The 23,496-nt window shown below is 39.1% G+C and overlaps 1 protein-coding gene across 2 annotated transcripts in view; it reads right to left on the bottom strand.

The window, feature by feature from the left end:
* COG2 (component of oligomeric golgi complex 2) overlaps positions 1-22,730 on the bottom strand; it is a 28,068-nt gene extending 5,338 nt beyond the window's left edge. The window contains exons 1-15 of one of the 2 annotated variants that reach the window (XM_048935988.1): positions 22,527-22,730; positions 22,169-22,330; positions 21,403-21,468; positions 20,922-21,002; positions 20,258-20,361; positions 19,207-19,315; positions 17,302-17,481; positions 14,934-15,058; positions 13,521-13,647; positions 9,944-10,083; positions 6,828-6,889; positions 4,722-4,873; positions 3,365-3,565; positions 2,488-2,560; positions 1,446-1,588 (exon numbers count right to left, since the gene is read on the bottom strand). In XM_048935988.1, the coding sequence (XP_048791945.1) occupies positions 1,446-1,588; positions 2,488-2,560; positions 3,365-3,565; positions 4,722-4,873; positions 6,828-6,889; positions 9,944-10,083; positions 13,521-13,647; positions 14,934-15,058; positions 17,302-17,481; positions 19,207-19,315; positions 20,258-20,361; positions 20,922-21,002; positions 21,403-21,468; positions 22,169-22,330; positions 22,527-22,598 (1,797 nt within the window). In that variant the 5' untranslated portion in view covers positions 22,599-22,730. The remainder of the gene's footprint in view (positions 1-1,445; positions 1,589-2,487; positions 2,561-3,364; positions 3,566-4,721; positions 4,874-6,827; positions 6,890-9,943; positions 10,084-13,520; positions 13,648-14,933; positions 15,059-17,301; positions 17,482-19,206; positions 19,316-20,257; positions 20,362-20,921; positions 21,003-21,402; positions 21,469-22,168; positions 22,331-22,526) is intronic. The other variant, XM_048935989.1, reaches the window with a different exon arrangement.
* Positions 22,731-23,496: the final 766 nt, after the last annotated feature.

Genomic DNA, 23,496 nt, shown 5'->3' on the forward strand with positions numbered 1-23,496 from the left:
ATTTAGTAGTGTTATTCTATGGAATATACTATGGAACAATATCCAAAATGACCCAAGTTTCTGAGGATGCATGTGCCAGCCAGCTACTCGTATCATAAGGGCACTTCCTACTCACAATGGCCTCAAGAGAAGCTGAAAAGACTCAGTATATATGATGCACTTTTGTTAGAATAGCTACTATCTTGTATTATACTTCACTAAACTGAAAACACTGCTCCTTCTATTATTATACCACCCTATTACCTCAGCATATTTTCCAGAAGAATGCTTCTGGGATAACTCCAATATCCACCCCCATTACTACCTTCTTCTGAGCTAGTCTTGGATGCAGAATGTTTCAGCTCTCCAGGACTGATCATCCATCCAAGAGCTTGGACAAGCCTCACTATTGCAGAGGAACCAAACATACACAGGGTACACCTGAAATAACTGTTACTCAAGTTTTCTTACATTGCCATTTTCTTACATCAGACCAAGCTAGCCACAACAACAACTGTACAGCCTGGTGAAAACAAAATCACAGTAGCAAAACAAGGCAATATCTGATTTGGGGTTTTTTGGTAACGTATTTATGAATTAGCTTTTGTTAACTTCTCACCAAAACAATATTAATTTTTTGGCCATTCTCATTTGTTCTTTCTGTACAATACACTTCCTGAATCAAATCTAAGAAATTAGCTCACTGGGAAAAAGTTTCTTGACACAGCAGTCAGAAAGAACCACCCCCTGAACATACTCTAAAAGAAGCCTGCAGCTCAGTAGCAGCTGATCTTCTGATACATGCTATGACACAAGGGAAACTTTTATTCTTATTATTAACCCTTTTTTGTTTGCCTAATAGTTCTACTCCTTGCCTTTCCTTCCATCACAAGCCTGTATTCTCATTGCTACCTCACCTAAAATTTCAAAAAAATTGTAGAATCATTATGGTTGGAAAAGATCACTAAAACCACCTAATCCAACCATCAGCCTGTCCCCACCATGCCCACTAACCACATCTCTCAGTCCCACATCTTCAAGTTTCATGAACACCTCCAGGGACAGTGACTCCACCACCCCCCCTGGCAGTCCATTCCACTGCCTCAACACTCTTTCGGAGAAGAAATTTTTCCTAATATCCAACCTGATTCTCCTCTGTTGCAGTGTAAGGCCACCATCTCTTGTCCTGCTTTGTCTGGGAGAAGACGTTTCCCACCTCACTACAGCCTCCTTTTGGGTAGCTGTAGAGAGCTCTCAGTACTCAGGAAGACATTCAGCCTCATCTCCCTTTGGCTCCCTTCCTTTCTATGAGGTAAATGGCAATCACTAAATCATCGAAAGTTATAAAATAGTTCTGTTGACTGCTAAACAGATACAGACAGCCCTGGAGCAAAATGTACTGCTCAGTTAGCATTCTTCACACAGACTCCCCGAGATGTATTTTTAAATCTGCAATCAGTACTGACTTTATTGGTTCTCCTATATAATCTTGGAATTTCCAGTGCACTCTTCAGGTAAGTGAAAGAGGACTCGCTGAGATCCTGGATAATCCTGCTATTCAACGTAGGTATGCAGGCTGATAAGGAAGTCTTTGAGTCTTCCAAGGCTCCTATTGAAGTAAAAATACTAAAGTTTAAGATGAGCTACCCTGCCCCATCACAGTACAAATCCGCATCATTCCCATCTCTCTCATCTGTCCTAGATGGCTGCTCCCGGTGTCAAATACAGGATAGTTAATAAATACATACATATTAGCCATTTATAAGACATCTCCACTAGTATCAGCCATTTCTCAGCCAGAAAAATGGGTTCACAGAAGAAGCAAACAAACAAACAAGGTAAAGTGACATTCTCCAGGTTCACATTATTTTTTCAGCAGTGTACCAGCAGTTTACCAACGTAGCAAGGGGCTTGAATCAAAAAGCTCAGATCCAGCATGGAAACTGGGACTGTAAAATTGTTTTCCACAGCACCTAAATTCCCCAGGGAGTAACTGGAACATGCCTAATGCACACTCGCAATTGTCAGGAGACCATCTACTGAGTTGCAACGTACACAAGCTCCTACCTCTCTTACAGACTTGGACATCTACCCGTAATATTTTAGTTTCAACTGGATACTGCAAACCATCTCCTTTATTGTTCTCCATTTTCCTTACTGCAAGAGTTTAAAGATTTGATACTGATCTTCCAGACTGAGGTTCCTTGCTTCATGGAGAACCATCTTAATTACTAGACAAGTTCTCTCCCAAGAAACTACTTTAAACTCAGTAAATTTTAATCAAATGTTTTCTAGTCTTCACAGTTCCATTTAAGGCAGTTTCTATTTCTCAGAGTCACAGAATGGTTCAGATCAGAAACAAGCACCATTACATAAACAAACATAAAACATTCCTATTTTCAAGCTTTTCATTGTAAACAATAAAACTCTGCATAAAAGCTGATATGGTTCAGTTAGCAGAGGGACTTGGGAAAGGGGGAAAGACTGAATTCAGTCTCTCAGATTTACCTTCAATACAAGACAAATTCTTGAAGCCAATCATCTCAAGTTTTGGTTTCATCATTTCTAAGATGTCAGGAATCTAAAGAGTGAAACATAAAATAGACACAATCTTATTATAAACATATTTCAATAGCTCTTCCTGTACTCCGCAAGCTAGCAAGTGTATCAAAAGATCCTTTCAATCTTCTCTGATTTTTTGTCATGTTTATGGAAACCCAGACTCGGGTTAATGAGAATATTATGGGAATTAAGGCCTATTCATTCAATTCCCTACATTACCATTTTTGTCCTCAGAGAAAATAACTGACAATTCACAAAACATTATTGACCCAGATGCAGCTTCACAGGATACAGAAATTTCAGTCTCACTGACTGAAGTACATTAGAAGAGTTCCCACTGAAAGCATATTAATATCATATAGCTCCTTTAAAGTTTCTGGATTGTTAGTAAAATATGATGATGATACAACTCTTTTCAAGAGGTCTTTTATAAAAGAGAACATAATATTATTAAAGCCAAAATTGCACCACACTTTGAGGCCAGAGATCTTACAGGCAAAAGTGAGACTCTGGGAACAGTGCTACTGTGCACCAAAAAATGAGCAGAAACATTTTAGGAGTAGAGTCTATCAGCTACTGATTAAATATCCAAACAGGTTTTCCTTGTAACTTGTAACTCAAACTAGGTAGAGAATAGACCCCTTATTCCAGGTGATATTTTTCTCTGTCAGACTACTCCAGTTTCAGTATTCAAGATGCATTTTAAAAAATAAGTACTTTTTTCTCTTTTTTTAATTTATTTTTGAATTAACAGGATCCAAAACCAACAACACTGGCACACAGATTGACAAAGACTTCTGTATGTGAAGTCACAAGCACCAACCTTTTCCTGGAGTTTATCCAGATCTGCAGCAACATGCACCAACTGAGTACTTGATATGGAAGGCAAAGGCTGACTTTCTGGGGAAGATCCATTCCCTTGGTCCTCATTAGAGCTGAGGTTTACAGAAGTTTCCCTTCTACCAGCTGGCATTAATTTTTTGCTTTCTTTTGTATTCTCACTGGAAATGGGCCTTACAGAAACCTGAAATGTCAAATTGAGATGGCAACAGTAAAGGCAGTTAAGATTGCATTTATAGAGACAGTATATAAAGGATTAATAAGTTTTTCACATTATAATGTTGCAATTGCAAGAGATAACTGTATTCCTCAATTACATTAAAAGAGATGATTTTAAAGCAGATTTTGGTGCACTAAGTAATTTGATGACTTAGAGCTTTTTTGTCACTATACAACAAGGCAGTACAGTTGTGGAGTAATTTTCACCTGTGTGGTGCTCAGATGAACAGACCTGATTATCACCCGCTTTACAGAAACTGTTCGTTCCTGTGGATTGTGTGGGATGGGTAATTCTCCACTGCAGAGACAACCAATTCCACTGCTAGAGTGTTTGAGTCAAAGCCAAGAATCAACACATAATCTATTCCACTGTCACACTTTTGAGAGGAATACTCAGGCATATGTCTAGAAGAGTTTTAAGGATTTTCTAGGCCAATGAAATCACCAAATGGAGGAGTTTGAGCCCTCCCCAGTCATTCATCCTCCCTTTGCTCATATCTGTACAAGGCTAGCCAAGGTCTTGCTTGGTGTCAAGAAACATAACTCACTGTTGTCAATCATCTCCTTTCTCTCACTTCCTCAAGCCCTCTACTGCAAAGCACGCGTTTCACTCAGCTATCTGTTTTAATTCTGAGACTTATCAACACTTTTCAAGAGACAATTCAGCTGAAAGAACTGTACTATTCAGTCTCACAAGGAGTATTGTCTTTAGCAACCTAAGGGGAATGCATAGAGGAGATGGTATCAGACTTTTCCCTTAAGTTAAAATGACAGAGTAAGAAGAAATGGACAAGTGCAACAAAGGCAACTGTATCGAATACAAGGATATTTGATTGTGAAGGTGGTCAATCACTGGAAGCAGGCTCAAGAGGCTGTGAAGCCTTCAACTTTGGATATTCAAAATTTAACCTAACATGGTCTTCATAACCTTACCTATTCTGGCCCTGTTTTGAGCAGGAATTTGGACTATGGGACTTCCAAAAGTCCCTTTTATCTTCAATTATTCCCCAATATCAGGTGTGGGTTTTTTGTTGTTGTTTTTTGTTTGGTTGGGTTTTTTTTAAGGAGGACTCTTACTGATGGGCATAATCTTCAGAACCATAACTATGTTGTTCTCTTACCTCATTAATGAACACAGAGTAACGTGCCAAAATTTGCAGACTAAGTTTCCACAGACGGTGTGCTAACAATGGTAAAAACATCTGATCCGACCAACACTTCAAAAGACTCATCCAGACCATGTGAGTAGCCAAAAGGCAATACGAGCTGCCCTCTAAAAAGAATCAGGCAACAAAAGTTAAGCTCCTAAGCACACTCTTGAAAGATGTTAATTACTGATGTTAATAAATGCATTATCCAACATGTAACAAAAAAATATCCCTGAGACACAACCACAAGGGTAGCAAAGAGGATTTGTTAAACACGGACTAAAACAAACTCTGAAAATAACAGTTCCTCACTCCTTTAGAATATTGTCTAATGACAAGCATAGTTGGCAGGGCCTTATGCAAGAGTAAAACTGTATTAGCACTGAACTACTGTTCCTTTCATAGTTAAGTCTGAGGAACGTGCTAGAAACAGGTACTGAAAACAGTGGGAATACCCATATTGAAACCAAATACTTATAAAGCAGTTTATGCACTAACATTTTTCCTCCTGAAAGATAATGTGGCTGAAAGACCAGCTGAAGTGCCTCTATACCAGTGCACGCAGTGGGAAATTAGCAGAAGGAGTTGGAAACTGTGGTGCAATTGAAGAACTACGATCTTATTTTTATCATAGAAACATGGTAGAAAATGAAAAACTTAATGCAAACTAGTAGTGTGTGCTTGCAGCCCAGAAGGCCAAGGGTATCCAGTGTGTACCAGCTGGATGAGAGGTGATTGCCCCTCTCTACTCTATCCTTGTGAGGCTCCATTTGGAACACCATATCTAGGTCTGGAGCCCCCAGCCCAGGAAAGATGTGGAGCTTTTGGAGTGTTGAGAAAAGGGCCACAAAGATGATCAGAGGACAGAAGCACCTCTCCTGTGAAGACATGCTAAGGAGCTAGATTTGTTTAGACTGGAGATGAGAAGGCTGCACAGAGACCTCATTATGGCCTTCCAACATTTAAAGGGAAACTATATATAAACTTTTTACATGGGTAGATAGTGGTAGGATGAGGGAGAATGGTTTTAAATTAAAAGAGGTTAGATTTAGATGTCAGGGGGAAGTTTTTCATTGAGAGTGTGGTGAGGTCCTGGAACAGGCTGCCCAGAGAGGCTATGGATACCTTGCCCTTGGAGCTGTTCAAGGCCAGGCTGGATGGGGGGTCTTTGGCAAGCTTATCTAACACTTGACCTAGTGGATGGCAACCCTGCCTGTGGCAGGGGGTTTGGAACTCGATGATCCTAAAGTCCCTTTCAACCCAGACTATTCTTATGATTCTGATTTTATAGCATAGAATCCAAAAGCTTATTAATGTGACCGTGAGTTCCAAATAAATGCCTCGAAGTTGTAGGATTTACTCATTTCATCTTCATTAGTTTTTTTCCTCCTTACTTTCTTTAGCTTAATAGTTAAAAGTTCAAAATATTACACACAAGATGTGTATAAAGATATGTATACATATGTGTGCATTATATACGTACATTACTTTTCACTGCCTTCCTCACAGGTATTTTACTCAATTAACTGAAGTAAAAGCTTGTCTAATTAAAATATACTTCTAAGAAATACCCTAGGTTTGTCCTTCCACTACAATCTTTTCTATGCTTGCCTTCTCACCTGCTCATAAATCAACGTACATGTTTTGAGTAGAAGCCAACAATACAAACCACAGAAAGCCTAAATGCTGCCAACAGATAGACATCTTCCTCTCCACATGTAACAAGAAATGTGCCCCAACAACAAAGCATAACCTTTTAGATATCATGCACAGGTTGCCAAGTGGAAATTTAGACCTTTTTTTGCAATAAGGGAATAGACCCACAACTATGTTAAATACTGCTACCATAAGAAGTGTTTTTAGTAAGTGATCACCGAACAGTGCTTTTACTTTGCCTTCCCCATGAAAATGTAGTCTACTGTTAAATCTGTTCATAAAAAAAACAACAAAACAACAAAACAGCAAACGTGAACACCGAGGATGCAAGTCAGTAAATGATGAAGAGGCAATAATCACTGCTACTTAAAATACAGCTTCCATCACAATAGGGAGAACTACTAATTTTCAGTGGAAGTTTACCTGGTGCTTCCTCCAGGGAATCTGAAAGTGCAGTTTCTAAGGCCCCTGCTATTTCTCTAAATCTGAAAAACAGAGCAGTGTTGATTATAAATAAATCATTTCTTAAATTGATGCCTCAACACTTTTCAATGTTCAGTCTGTATGCCATTAGTGTATACACACTGACAGGTTATACATTTATTATTTTCCTCAATGTAACCCAGGATATAAATAAGGCCAACAATCAACAGATACTTGAAAGACAACATTTCATTTTATATAGGCAGATTTAAAACATACACATTACAAGTAAATATACAACTTAGAATTAAGATCATGTCAAGTATTTAGATCTTTTTTTTTATGGAGAAAGGTTTGTGTTAGTGGGCTCTTTTTCCTAATTGTTAGTGTTTTCACACTAGAAGTGAACACATTACCACATACTTACTTAAGCTGACCTTCAGGTATGTCATGTGGCACTGGGAGCCTCTAGCTTTCTATGTGTTTGTTAATGGACAGTGGCATAAGGTTCTGCAAACAACTCTGTACCTGACAAAAATCAATAGTTCCTCACAGGATGCCCTACCCTCCTCTTTTTCTTTTTTGCCTTTTTTTTTTTTTTTTTCCCCACCCTCAAGCTTAACAGCAAATAAGAACAGCATTTCCCTTGGATAAAAATGTAATCATTAGTAACATTTTTATTCCTAACTCTGCAATAAAACTATATTTTAAACTTCTCTATAGAAAGCTTTTGTCATTCTTCCTTATTGCTTTTATGTTCATCACAGAAATCTCTACACCTACCAAACTTCCTAATTATGAACCTGCAAAGATCATTTTAAAACTTCTCAGCTGTCATTTCCAAATCAGAGCAGGCACCTGCCCAGCTTTTCCTGTTCCAGCTACTAATGTACCAGATGCATATTTAAAGTAATTTAAGTAGCAATATCTGTGATTGACACATTAAGGAGAAAGAAACCCACAAGAGGTTTCTTGTTCAGCTGCTACCAAGAGTTAGCACGGATTTTGAAGGATTCGTGAAATGGCTTCAAATCTTAATTCCTGCCTGTGCAACACTTTCACTGACAAAGCAGCACATTCAGGTCTCACAGTGAAATGAATTAGAGAACTGAATCACTTTTTTTTTTTTTAATTATTCAGCTTTTGCTGCATATTTCTCACACGGGAAAACAATCACAAGCGTGAGTTCCTTACAGTCCCATTATCTGTTGTACTGATGTAATTGAAAGAAATGGCAAGGAAAAGAGTTACTGAGGCAGCTGGTACCTGCACTGCTACAGAAGAAATGCCTCTACATCCGTCTATTCCTTACAGACTCCTTTGTAGAGGCTTTAGTGAGGGCTCTTTGTTCTGGGCAATTTTTGTAATTGAAAAAACTAGCAATCTTAACCATAAGTGCAATAGTGGAAGAACACACTTCACTACAAATCCTGTGTGACTTGGGGATAGTTACATACAGCAAAGAAAAAGCTTCCACGCTATGGATATGTTTCATTATTCGTGTACTAAAGGATTCATGGGCAATTCCAAAAGTTATCAGATCATTCCAACATACAGGAATGATACTGATGAAAGATGAAGCAACTCCTGTTGCCCAATCATCTCCTGAAATAGTGCACTGTTTGGATTTACAGTAATCTTAAAAGAGAATTACTATTTTTTTCCTTTTTGTTAGCCAGAACTCAAAACACCTAAGAGATTATTATTTTCTTTTAAAAGAATACGCTGAAGATTGTTTTCAATGTTTAGAACAGCAGTATTACAGCTTGATCAAGTGGTCACTTGTTAGAAAAGCTGTGCTTTCAAACAAAAGGAAGGATTCACAGACTCATTAATGATACCTGCATTTTGCTAAGAAGTTTATAATTGCTGTAGTTCTACAGACACAGTCTGCATAGTCAGCACCACTATTGTAGTGAGTACTCCTGCCCTTTCCCTTGGGCCAGCATCAATATTTGTACAGTTAAGTGGCTTGGAAAAATTGATTGGAGTTGGAAGTCAGCCTTTTTTTTTTTGCCCAAGGTAACAGCTCTTCATGTTGGTTCACTACACAGCTGCACAACAGTTGTGCAAGTGGAAAAAAAAAAATAATAAAGAAGGATGTCAGAGGAGGCCAGGACCACCAGTTTACAAAATGTAGCACATCATGAAAACACTAACAAACGTGCTCCCATCCCCACGTTCCTAACACTTGTCTTGAATTAGCTCCAGCTCTTGTAAGATACCCAGATGGAATTTTTTAGCAGCATCAGATTTACACTGGATTAAACATGATGTATAAATGTGGCTATGGCTGTACCATAATCATCATTTATAGACATGCAATAAGGAAAGCCACCATGGTGATCCAGGTTAAAAAATAAACCTCATTTTCTTATCTTTCTTTTTTTTGCATATCATTCCCTTTGCTGCCACTACCTACTTCTCCTCTTTTATTTCTTAAAAAAACCTGATAATTTCAGTGATCCAGCATGTAGGTCAGCCCCACAAACAGCTGAGGTGGAACAAATAAATGTGTAGCATAGTGGGAAACAAAGGCAAGAAAATCTTGTGACTGGATTTGCCAGCATAGAAAACATTATCCGAACCACATTCAAGTAGAATGCAGGACAAGAGGCTACATAGAGTTAGGGTAGAACACAGTGTATACAACACAGCCAGAACAGTTCTTAGGCCAGCTTGTTCTCAACTAAAAGCATATTAAAAAATTCATTAACATCGTGGACTGTAAACAAGAACAAGCCATAAACTCAAGCATTCCTCCTCACTGTTTGTATGCAAACTAAAAAACATGTGGAACAGAAAACTGAGAAAGGAAACTGTTAGCTGCCTCTGCTTATGATCTGATTCCCAACTAACAGTGCTGCATTACCTGCATCAAGGGAACAAGATCTGCTCCTGCAACAAATAGCATATGAAGCTGTTGAGAGACTCTCAGAACGCTTTTCAACCTTTGCAACCTACTGTAGGGAACCTGCTTTAGCTGGGAGGTTGGACTTGACAATCTCCAGAGGTCCCTTCCAACCCCTATGGTTCAGTGATTCTTTGACTCTGGAATGAGAGAGGTAACACACAGCACATTTTACTTTTGAAACAACCAACAGATGCTTACCAACCTTATCTGAAAATAAACAGGCAAGTTCCATTTGTTGTTAAAGCTGTGGTAGGAGGGATGAGATCTCAACCGTTTCACACTGGCCTGTGAGCCACACTGCCGTTCAAACTTCCGTACAAAATCCATGCTGGTAGTGTACTTCTGCAGGAAGAAAACGAGCATTCTGATCACTGCCAGGGTCCCATTAAGCAATGAAGGCCACAACCCTCTGAAAAGAACTCCCATATCAGCCTACAGTTAAGCTCAAGGCTCAGAATGGGCCAGCACCGATACCTAATCATATAATGCCAAAATCCTGGAGCGCAGTGAAACCAGAACCAGTTATCTAATAGGTGTTACACTGGAATATGAAAACCCAGTGCATGGCACTTCTGAAAAGCATTAAATTGTCTGAGCTACCTCAACAGCCAGATCAGAGAGACCTGTAAGTATTTCTGAGCTGAATCACCAAGGTGGAGCAACACTGGTACACAGCACTAAGAACAGTCAGTCCCAGTAAATGAGAAATAAAGGGATGCAGCAGATGGATTTTTTGTTCTTAGTTACTTCCAGAAATATGCTCCACCAAAAGCACATGAGAATGAAAGTATGGTATTTTATTTCTGTTATATAGAGCTGTAGTATAGGAATTTCTAAAACTGTTTCCCCAAATGTAAGTTTTAGAAACAACAAATACATGCTAACAGAGCACAAAAACTATGTAAATCAAGGAGTTGTAATATAGCTCCAGTTGAAATCTGCCTCTCTGCAATGAAAAATAGCATGGTGACATGCACAGTTCTGTTCAGCTAACAGACAAACCCAACAATACTGAAACACCCCTAACCAAAACAAAACAAGAAACACCCAGAAAACAAATCAGATGTTGTCTTGTGACATTAGATTGTGCTCATTAAGCCACTGTTGAATTAACGAAATATGCCTGGATTAATCTCCAGGCTACCCAGTTCAAGCAGTGGTTGGACAACGCTCTCAGGCACAGCGTTTGAACTTTGGGTAGTGCTGTGTGGAGCCAGGAATTGGACTCCATGATCCTTGTGGTTCCCTTCCAACTTAGGATATGCTAATTCTACTTCTCTAGGGGTACACTGATTTTACTTCTCAGTGCTTCTACAGAGCAGGGCTGTAAGCAGCAGGACTTTTACCCCACTCCAGAGCAGCCGGTGAGCAACACACTCAGATTCTCTTACGAAGTAGTAAAACATCCCCAGAAGTTCCTGAGTTGATGCTGGTAGGTTCCACCCCCAGAAACGATCCTGGGCAATGCATTGGCATGGACAAGCTTTTGCATGGCATGTCTCAGTGCATTTGGAGCCTTCTGTCAAATGTATAATTACAGTATGCTTTTCTTGTGATGTGGCAATTGCATGGTGTGGAGATGGTGTTCTGGAAGTGGCACACAAAAGTCTTCAGGTTAGCTACTTTTGTCCCAGTGTAGTTGTATTTAGAACACAACAAAACTGTAAGAGATGTGGGAATTGAATCCAGAAACAATGAGAGATCAGTGTTCTTTCTACCTGCTTTCTTAAATAATAAACTCAATACTTTCAAAAAGATAAACAAGGCATTAATGCTCAACTGACTGACATATTAGTCAAAGGTATAAACAGAACACTCCGGAAAGATCTCTGACACCTTCAAAACAGATGACAACTCAGAGACATTACCTAGTTATTGATCATATTATATTTAAGAAAGGGAACTACACGCAAGGTTGGTTCCCTTTCAGCTTCTGGGACTGGATACCTGACTAAGTTATTGAATGATGAAAATGTGGAAAAAAAAAATGCAGCAGCTTTCAAATACAGGAACCTAAACTCAAATCAGTGCTGAGAAACAGAAGATACATTATTCTCAAATGCCTCTAAAACTACAAATCTGAGTTCGAACGAAAGGCACAATAACCTAAAACAACTTAAAAACTCTGCACAACGACACAGTTACTTTAACACATGCTTAAGCCAGTCTGATTTTACAGCATGACCTGAAAGAAATGTTTTTTCCATCCACTCCCTCTACACATAAAGACCCTTTAACAAATAATACTTCCGAGTATTACAGCTATACTTACATATACAAAATAACCATACCAACTTGGAGAAAAAGACTACTCTGCAGTTCTATCGACCTAGGAAACAGAAGACTACTGACTACAGTCTGCTCTAATAGATTATCAGCAACATGGCAAATGTTTCACAGGTATTTTTCCCTCCTTCATTTATAACTACTCCTACCAGTTCTTCCACAGACATCTGAGCACTTTTACACTTGGCACTTCAGTGATTTTTAGATAAAATATATTAATGGCCTAGACTCCAAGTTTTATCTTATGTAGACAAAAGCAGTCTTGAAAGAACTTAAGAACTTTGGACTGATTACATCAAGTAATTGGAAGTCATTGTGGGTGTTTCTTGGTTGTTTTTTTTTTTTTAAATAAACACAACAGCACCATTGGTTGATATCAGCTCAACATAAGATGAAAGGCTTTTAAGAATAATTCTTTTAAAAGAGTAAAACCATCTAAGTATAAAATACATTCTTGTATAAAGCAAACAGCACAAGTCACAGCGTTAGGTGAAAGCCTGAAGGATGACTGAAGCTTTGTGGGAAACTGAGAGGTATTAGGGCAAGCTGTAACCTAGCTGTTTAATAAAAAAACTAAGACAACAGCCCTTTATATACAGAAGACCTGATCTTGCAAAAACACCACAGCCATCCACCTCCACCATTATCAATGTTGCAATTCTATAACTAAAAAAGGATAGTTACTCCTAAAACAAATATTTAAGGCCAAATTCACATGACAAACTGGCTTCCAGTAACCCCTGTAAGAGCTTTCCTGACAGCTGTGATTTAACCCAGCAGGCAGCTAAGCCCCACACAGCCGTTTGTTCCCCCAGCCCATGTTTGCTTGCATGAGATGTGGGAGAAAACTGGGGGGAAAAAGAAGAAAAAAAAAAGGGTAAATCTTCTGTGTTGAGACAGATTGGTTTAACAGGACAGGAAAGAGATGGAAAATAATAATAATAATAGAATACATAAGACAAGCAGTGCACAATGTAATTGCTCACCACTTGCAGACTGATGCCAATGCCTGACGGTTCTCAAGCAGTGGCAGCCCCTCCAGCTAACTCCCCCAGTCTCATAGTTCCACATGAACCCACAAGATAGGAGACATCCCTCTGGCCACTTTGGATCAGTCATCATGGTTCAGCCCCTCCTCATGCATCCCCAGCTCCTCACCAGCAGCACAGCACAAGAAGCTGAAAGGCCTTTGGCTCTGTGCAGCACTGCTCAGCATCAACAAAAACACCAGTCTGTTATCAACACAATTCACATGCTAAATCCAAAGCACAGCACCATACCAGGTACCAAACTGAAACCACGACGCTGACAAACCTGAGGGCAGAATTAATTACTATGAAAAAAATCAAGCGTTGTGAGATAGTCTTCTCTTCCAAGCCATGCACAACAGAAGTTTACATAATAGCAGTAGGAAAAGAAAGCTAGAGCATATCACTCATTCATACGTGTGTCACAGAAATAACAGTTGGAAAATAAGTCACAAAATTAATTACCTCATGAAACACATCTGGGTTTCCAGGGTTAAATAGTGATGGCAATTTTTCTTCTAAACCACGTACTATTTCTGGCCACACTGAGTTCACTAAGAAATCATATCCAGGAACAATATCTGCTTTTTCACTGAAATAAAAATGAAATGATTCCATGGTTGTATTTTACCACTAGGCTTCTATTTAGAGGTAAGGATAACTAAAAGGACATGCACTGCATTAGACAAAATGTAATTACTTTTTTTTTTTTTTTAATAAACATAGGAATGCTGATTTTTTTTTTACACTGTTCTTCCTTCCACATTGGGATGATCCCAACGATCTCAACAAATTGCAAGTATTTTTATAATCCTGAAAGTGTTTTACAATCTTATCAGTTACATATTTTGCAAGTGTGTCTGGAAAGCATCTGCTTTTCAGCTGAAAACTCCTAACTCTTACTCATGTATTTTCAAGATTTAAACAGCTCCAAACTTGAAAGAAACAGCAGATATGTGCAAGGTGACTTATGCAATGGAAAGAAAGAGAATTCTCTTTTGTCATTGTTCCAAGCTGTATTTATACACGTTACAGTGATTCCAAAGGATTGAAAGCCACCCTCGTTAGGAAAATTTATAAATCAAGAGCAGAAGAGACACAAGCATTTCTTTCCATTTCAGTATACAAAAGTCAAAACCTTCAATTATGACAAATACAGATAAAAAAACCTTGCTGAAAGATTAGAGGTATTGTAACAGTAATACAACTTAAGAGCAAATGATGACCAGAAAAACAATTCTGCAGTCCCTGTGGGATGTGTTTGTAGTTCTGCTAATTACAGCATTCCACTCTATTAACCAGCCTGCAAGCAGATGGATAAGTGGATACGATTCGGTACACATAAAACATTTAAACTTCAGAAAAGGCAATTTAACTGCACAGGGAATTAAGCTCTTTTTAAGACAACAGTGGAAGTACCATAGAAATCAATTAAACGTTATGCAATAAATCTGTCAAATTGCTGGGGATCTCCACTTTTTTGATGCACCCTAGCAACCCAGTCACTTTTGAACTTTTGTTTTCTAATAGCTTTATGATGCCCTTGGACGAAACATTCAATCATGTTTACTTGAGCGGAAAAAAACAAAAACACAACAAAACTCTAGATTTGTGGCACATTTTATTGTGATTAGTACTCAATTCTACTACTGAAATACAGGATTTTATTTGCCTCCTGTGAAGATTTGGACCCCAGATCAAGAAAATTTGTTCACTGTTTTAAAAACACACACGTGATACAAATCAAAATTGAATATGAATCCTCCGGAAAGACCCTGTAAGTCATTTGTGCATGGAAGGTCAATACACAAGATACTTTAAAAATATATCATCTTTGAGATAACCTTAGAGCAATTGAAAGAAACCCCAAACATTTACCTTGAAATAGCTCCCCCTGTAACTTCACGCAAGAGACGGCAGTGGTGAGGCACAAACTCCAGCAGTTTATTGTACATGACCTGAAGGCCGTTAGGATGAGCTTGAACATACTGCTCCACAATCACCTGTCAGGAAGAGTTCAATGCTGAACATCAGAAGAGCAAGTATGAAATACAGTAGTAAAAGATTCAGATGTCTATTCACTCAAAACTCCCAATACCATATCCAAAAATACTGCAATATTCAGTATTTTGCTTTCCCAGTTTCCAAGCAGGACACATCAGCTTGAGAGAAAGAAGACCATTTCCCACTAAAGCAGTTCCAACAGCATTACAAAGCACCCAAAGGAAGTCCATTCTTAAGTGGATGTCACCAACATTCTACTTCTTCTACCATCCAAAAGCCATCAGCTTTGTTTTCTAAGAGTATGTGCACACAAACTAAAAACAGAACAATTTTAAATGTTTCCTTTGCTAAAGAAGGGAAGAGGCATCCTGTTGACAATGATAAACAGCTCACATTTTATCAGATAGACTATTCTTTCACCGGGGAAGGTAAATAATTTCATATCTTGGCTGCTGAAGGAATTACTAAGTGTTAAAAAAAATAGTAATTTATTTCCCCTATCTTGATTTAGAAAAACTCCTTTATCAGAAGTTACACAGATTAGCTTTTGCTTGCCTTGGTTAGAAACACTGCATGGCAAACTGCCTCTAAATAAAAGAAGGAAACAAATAGCTTAAGTTCACTTCTGCATTTATGTGTAGGAAGGCACACTAACCTTCGAAAAGGCAATTAATACTGCTTAATGCTACACGTTCAGCATTTTTAGGAATAATGTTCACATTGCTTTTATGGGTCTTAATAGAAATGTCAACTCTTTAATATGAGTGTAAAAAAACCAGTAGAGAATAATTGTTTTAAATATCCTGAAAGCAGAACAGTGCCTTGCATCATCCCATGCCTCTCACTTAGGGGTTTATGGAGCCAGGAGAACACCATTAAACATTTCCATTTCAAGAGTAATGGCAATAAAGGAAAATACAGACAGCAAAGAGAAAGATACAGTAATGTAACTTGGGACTTAAAGTCACTGAAAAGTGTTGTCTCTTTTAGAAGCAATGATGAGGGAAAGGAGATCTATTCTGTTTCCTATCAGCATACACCAATTTGAGCAATCACAATCACCAAGGCAGCTCTCATACTTCCAAGGCCGTTCCTCCCCAAGGACACAAAAGTGAAAGCTTGGAGCCAAACAGAATCAAAGAATGGTCTGGGTTGGAAAGACCTTTAAGATCACCCATTAACAACCCCCTGCTATAGACCAGGCTGCCCACGGCCCCATCTCAGCCTGGCCTTGTATGCTTCCAGAGAGGGGGTATCCACAGCCTTTATGGGCAACATGTTCCAGTGTCTCACCACCCTCACAGCTCTTCCTAATACCTAGTCTGAACCTACCCTCTTCCAGTTTAAAGCCATTTCCCCTCGTTCTGTCACTATGCGCCCTTACAAAAAGTCCCTCCTCAACTTTCCTGTAGGAAATCATAATTAACACTGCCAAGCCGTGCATAACGCTAGTTTTAGAACAACTTTATAGCCCTGGCACTGGCCCAGCTTAACTTTTTCTGTAAGACCAGTGAATTTAATAGTTTTATAAAATGTTCTGATAATCTAGTGAAAACCAGGGAAACTGCCTAAAATAGGGCAATTAGTTAGCATTAGAACTTATACTGTAAAAGGACATTGATTCACATCTATCCCAGTAGAGAAAAAATTATCTGTCTGCAATGACACATCATTACTACCTGACCTGGACATAACTGCCAACACACTGATGAAAACTTTCTTAGCATCTATTGCCACTCCGCTCTTACAAGAGTCAATGCTTCCCAAACAAACCCTTGATCTTGCTCCTACTTTTGTCCTGGCACTGGTGGGAACTGCAGATGTTGCCTCTTCCCGCAATGGGAAGAAAAGGACATTGCACTAAGAACTACTTTTGCTGCATTTGCTTGGTACTGAGCCTGCTGATGAAAAACGCTCACTTCAGTCCTGATCCAATGCACTCTGGTCCAGAGTAAATTGTATTTTACTACAGTCATTTGCTTAGTTTCAAGTCTGTTAGTTGGATCTCTCCCCTGCCCAAGAAAAACATAGGTAAAGAACCTCGAATGGATATACCCCAAATTGGTGACAGGTGAATAGAGAATTCCTCCACCTTTTTTCCTTAAATAAAAGAAACAAAAAATGACATGGTCAGTTCCCTCACTCCCTCCACAAAGGTACTTTGAAACTGCTAACCAGAGCTGGAAAAATAAGTATTCTTGCAAGTCAGTTCACTTTCCCAGGATTCTTGATTTTCTCTTACCTCGTCCATGTAAGGTTTTACAAGCACTTGACCAACTAATGCCTCTGCATCTCGTGTTTTGTCAATTGTTGCATAAGTGCGAAGACAGTGACGTATTATGTCAACATTTGAAGTCTGAAGTCCTTCCAAGAGTAGCCCTTCCAGAGACTGCTGCAACATAGCTGTTATTCCAGCTATACGCTACAAAGAGAAACAAAACATGGTCGTTAAAAAAAGCCTTGCCATCATTGCTGAAGTAAATTCTTCCATAAATACTTGGTTCAGCTTTCAATTTTTATTTGAAAGGCACACGAGTTCTGATAAATGTTAACATCAAATGAAAATTAACACAAGCTTACTTGGTTACGGATGTTATTCAACGCAGTATTTATTATAATAAATGTTAAATTAAAAGGCAATTATTTTCTTGTATATTTTGAAAGAGACATCATAACTTACCTAAGGTACTCATTATAGTGAAGAAATAGGTTGATAATTATTCCTTGTTCAGCTGAAAAACTACGTGTGATAATACACAAAACTTTTTCAGCATGTTACCTGGGTAACAACTGCAGCATTTATCCCTCTGTCACATACCAAAGACACTGAATTATACTGGCAAAAAAACGATCTGCCAGTACATTCCTTCTGACTTCTGCTAAACAGCTGCTTCAGTTAGCATATATCCTCCTGTTCAGTGTATATCCCCTACAACATTTCTTCTATTAGACTCAACTCCCTGCTACACTAGCTGCAGATATGACGTTGGCCCAAGATGGTCCCTTGCAGCTCTGTACTGAAAGTGAATTCAATAACATGCAATAATTTAATCAAAGCTGAACTATCAATTCAACAAGCCAAATCCTCTCTCTAGCACTTATTGCACACATCCATCTTAAAGTTATTTTTTACACGATCAGAGAATCTGATTTGAATACACAAAGCCAATAACCCAACTGCTGACAAGTCATGGAAACCACTATCTGATGACAACCAAAACATTGGTACGTTCAAATTTTTCATCACCAGTCCAAAATAAATTTTAAAAAGCACCAAACAGGCTCTATTAAGAGATCACCCAACCAAAACTGGGATATCAACAAAAAGTATAGGAGACCAGGCAAACACTGTTAAGAAAGCTACACAAGAAAGGTTCTCCCACCATAAATACTACTCCTACTACATCCTGTTGCTATTTCATATTCAGTAGCCAGAATAGTCTTGTGAGCAGTCCATGAATCAACAAGGTACCACTGAAGTCTTGATATAAAACAAGCTCATATTGCCAGTAGGAATAAGTAATAGCATGAAGCTGTAATGATGAAACATCTCACTAGCTCAAAAGCCATTAAGAATGACAGATTCCATGCTAATCTGCCTGAAGCATTACCTCAACTCATACTATCTACTTCTTAAGCACCTGCCTTTGTTCCTTCTGACTAGGGAAAAAAAAAACAAACAGTAGTTCATCTTTTACACTAGATAGTTGCTATAAACAGGCTATCAGGGAGATCAGCCTACCAGCCAGGACACCACAACAGTTAGGCACCAAATACCAGCAAGAGATGAACTTGAATTTATTCAAGTCAGCCACTCGAAGCACATTCAATTTATATTTTGGTCTGGATGATGCTGCAGCTAACAAAAACAATGTACATTTCTGGAACTATGCTTTGCTATTATTAAGCAGACAAACTGCAAGATGCATTTAGGCTAACAAAAGCATCTGTCATATTTCCCACTATTATTTTAAGAATTTATCCTAAAATTAGCAAACAAAACACAAGGAATAGCACTTCACTGCAGCTGATAAAATGGCCTCCTGAAAATAATTTTCTCTTCTGTGGAAGTGGACTTTTGTTTTCTAATAGTATCATTTTAGCTTGATCATGCAAAAGGTTAAGCTGGATACTAGGCAATACTCACTGGTCTCACTTTGTCCAGAAGGGGCATTCCTTTGCTTTGTACTGCATGAAATTGTAGTTGATTAAACTCTGTGGCAATTCTCTCTAAAACCTGTCCAGTTAAAAGCGGGCTAGAAAAGAGATAATGAGAAAATGAGCATACACAGATCCTTTTGTATCAACTTACTTTCATCTGCATCAGACAGGCGACTTCCTTCCTCAATTTTTGTGATTTGACATAAATATTTGAAATTTAGTACTGCTGCAACCACATGATAATAGCACATAGACTATCACAGTTGTCTGGGGCCCATGAGGACACAAGATTTGTGAGCAGAAGCTGAGGAACACGAGATCCTGCTTAGAAGTACAAAGTGTTTTTTTATTTTGTGATGATGCTTGCTGTCATAGACATCAGTCTCACAAAGCTCAAAAACTGCAGTAAGTGATCTTTACCATCCCAATTTCCTTATTTCCTTCTTCTGTCCAATGGTAAAACTAACAACAGCTATTTCTACAGAAACCATCCTTCTCAAGTTTATACAGTGCCAATAATTAGCCTAAATTTTGAGTTATTGAAGCAGTCTTGCTTCCAAACATGATTCTGCAAAGTCTCTGACCCTGACAGAAAACACCTGCATATGCTTTTTTGTTCTGTGTATCTAGTTAGTCTTCTGTCCACCTCCACCCACTCACTGCTGTATGATCCAGCAGAACACCAGAGCTTATCTCACATTCAAACAGGTTCACGAAATTGTCTTTTTCCTCTGCCTTTAAGTAACACTTGCATCACAATCAACTATTACAAGCACCCAGATGGTACATCAGTTACAAAACTGACTAAGAGACATTTTCCATCACTCCAAGATAGAGGGAAAGGACACTTTCCACAATGCTGTTAAAAATCAAAACTTGAGTCTGTAGAAGACTAAGCTTAAAAAAAACAAAACTAAAATAATAGTCACGTATTCCACCAGAATTACAAAAATGCACATTTGTAAATTCATCTACAACAATACCATAAAATTCAGTTGGTCCCATCAATTAAGCAAGCACCTTTTCTTATTTTTTACCTGTTTCCTTCTAAAGTGGATAACTCATTAGTGCCTTGGGAATGTAGAATTTTCTCAATTTTCTCAACTGACTGAATAACATGGATAAGCCTCAGGACACACACCTGTACGTAAAGAAAGACTTCTTAATGTCTGACCTCAAACCCACTACAATACCTCCGAAGATATCTGGGATACTTTTTTTTTTAAATATTATTTTTCTCCCCTGATGTAAGATCGCTGCCTTCTTAATATTTAAATCGTGTATCAGTTACTGACCATGTGAGTCTATAAAATCCCTCAATGTAGGAGAACAGCTGTTCTTACCCCTGAATTTTTCCAAGTCAAGCAAGAAGCCAAATGTTATTTTTCCCCCATACAAAAATTAAGCTGCTGTTTCAATTACTTTCACAATATACAAGTTTACAGACTGCTACAAACAAAAGTAAGAGCAACTGTAATCCAAAAAGCCAACTGAGCCAGTGTTTCCAACAAACAAAGTATTTATCATCAAGAAGACGTAATAAAAATGAAGTCAATCAAAATATCTCAGTTTAACAACTGCAAAATTCTGCACAGCATTCATGTACATGGCCTAGATCTTTATAAATTCAATTTTCTAGGGGTTAATGTCAGAAGCTGCCCTAATAGACATCTCTTCAAGGTAATAGTTTATCTATTGTACCTTTTTTTTCCTGATATCTTCCTGTTTGGACAGACGATCATCTATTGCTTGAATTCCCTCACTGACACATGACCTTAGACTCTGTGAGAGAAAAAAAGTCAGCATGAAAAGCTGGCTTGCTACTATGAAGAAGTAGTTTAAAAAAACAACTAAAAATCCGAACTCTAACAATGCAGAATAGGAAACAGATTAACTACTCTCAAAATAAAAAAAAAAAGGCAGAAATAGTTCCAACATTCTGTATAGATTTATCTTGCAGGAGTTCACTTGTTCATTATTTAAGGAATCCATAATTGCTTGACTGAAAGGCAGTACTGCAATGTAGGAAATGTAGTTTCTGCAAGTCCTAGAAAACACATCTCCCCTATTACCCAACAAGGAATATAATTTTTAAAGATTATAACAAAGACTAACATAAATAAAATATAGTTTACATATCATAAAGAAGTGAACGCAAGTTATAATGACTTTTTGAGCATACCATAACTTCTTCTCTTAACTGTCCCAAGGGTACTGAAAGCTGATTGAGGGCCTTGTCCATGCCAACCTAAAGAAATTACCATAAAAACATTTGCAACTCATTTGGTAAGTTAGTTGGTGAATTACTATTATTCTATAGACACTGAAGGAGAACTGAGACATATCCTCCTATAGACTCCAGTTTTAAGTGCAGTACAAAAAGATGTTACTTTAAATGCACGTATACAGATATCAGATTGTCACATAAAGCCAAAAGTGAAAGAAAATAACAATTTGTAACAACTTTTCTTACAATAAAAAAGATAAACCTCAATCTTTGAACCTGTATGATGTTGTAAAATGAGGTAAAAGGAACGAGTAATTTTAACACAGAAGGGATTAAAACTCGGTAAAATGAGTTGGAACTTCTAAAGATGGACATTAAGTTTGAAGACTAGTGAAGAATACTGCAGAGTGGCCTTCTCTGAAACTTTACTGTTGAATATTAATGACTCACAGCATTCAATTTTACAAGTATTAGAAGATGAAAACAGAAAGCATCTGCCTTGAATCTATTTTCCTCATCAATTATATAACAAAAGTGCATTCTAAAACATATATGATGGGTCAATCCTCTACTTCAGCTAAATTCTCCAGGAATGGTCTTTCACCTCCTCTCAATGCAAGGAGACACTGTTTAACATGCCTTAAATCTAACATATGCTTTTCACATGTAAAAACAAGAAGCACGTTACAATGCACAGCGTAAACGCGACAGCAGCACTTACCAGGTTCGTTGAGAGATTAACAAAGTCCGCATAGTCCTTATTTATGAGCTCTACCATGGCCGTCTTAAGGAGTTTGTAATAGAGCTCCAGATCCTCCCTGAGCTCCTCCAACTGCACGCGCTTCCTACACTCGGATACAAAGTGATCGACGTCAAAATCCGGCTGGAAACGAAACAGGAAAAGGAGAACGATGGAAGGAGAAGCGCAAACCTAGCACGCACACACCCATCCCACCCATCCCCTCCCCTGGATCAACCCCAGCGACACACACGCAGCTTCCCCGCTGCGGGCTCAAAGAGCCCGACCGTGGCTGCAGCCCCCCCCGCTCATCCCCGGGGCACACACGGCCCCCAGCCACCTTCATGAACTCGTCCTTGTCGAAGCAGAGGTTCTCGGGGCCTCGCGGCAGGTTCATCTTCCTGGCCTCCATGACAGCCCGGCTCGGCAGGCCCGATACGACAACAGGAACCAGCTGCCGGCGCAACGCCTCATCCGCCCCGCGGCCCAGACGGGGCGGGCCCGGCGTGCGATAGTGGAGCAGCACCACCCGCCGCCATGGCAGCGCCCCCTGCAGCGCTCCGAGCGGCACTGCGGGCGGGGCCGGGCAGCTCAAAATGGCGGTGCCGGGATAAGTGCGGGGCTTGTCGTTTGAGCTGGCAGCCCCAGGCCGTGCCAGGCCCGGTCCCTGGGGTTTGATATCTTTTGGAGTAGAGTTCCTGCTGCTTTTCTTGGTAACCTCTGCCCCTGACAGCAAAACCAGCTTTTCCTTGTCCACGCGTTTCAGGTTGTGCCCATGTGTTCCTGAGTATCAGAAATGAATCGGAGCATAATTCACCTCCTCCATTCTGCTGCCTTCCAGTGTACTCTGTTAACATCTTCTTTCCTTTCAAGTCTTTCATTCGCAGTTTCTCACATGTTAATAAAGGTAACTTCAGATCTAAAAATATGCCTGGCTATCCTGTGCTTCTGTATGCTGCCTCAGAATGGAAGAATAATGACTTCATTCCTCACATAAGTGCTTTACTTTCTATTTAACCTTGCCTCTTTGACCTGTACTGAGCCATTGCACTGGTGTCCCTGTTGCAGTGCTCTTTGCACGTCCATGGACAGTGGTGGGAGAGGGTCACTGGGTGCAACAGGTGTGGGTTTTGGTAGGGAGGTCAGTAAGGGAGGGCTGAAGCCCTGCAGATCTGTGCAGCATGGGTATTGGCAGTCTGGAAGCCTACATCCCAGCTTAACTTGTTGAGCTGGTCTCTCCCAGCATGTAGTTAATTAGGATTTCCATGACTTATCAGGATGAAGAACTGAAGAGTTCAGTAACAATTGTG

This window comes from Lagopus muta, chromosome 2 (assembly GCF_023343835.1).
Source record: "Lagopus muta isolate bLagMut1 chromosome 2, bLagMut1 primary, whole genome shotgun sequence".
In the NCBI taxonomy this organism is placed as follows: domain Eukaryota; kingdom Metazoa; phylum Chordata; class Aves; order Galliformes; family Phasianidae; genus Lagopus; species Lagopus muta.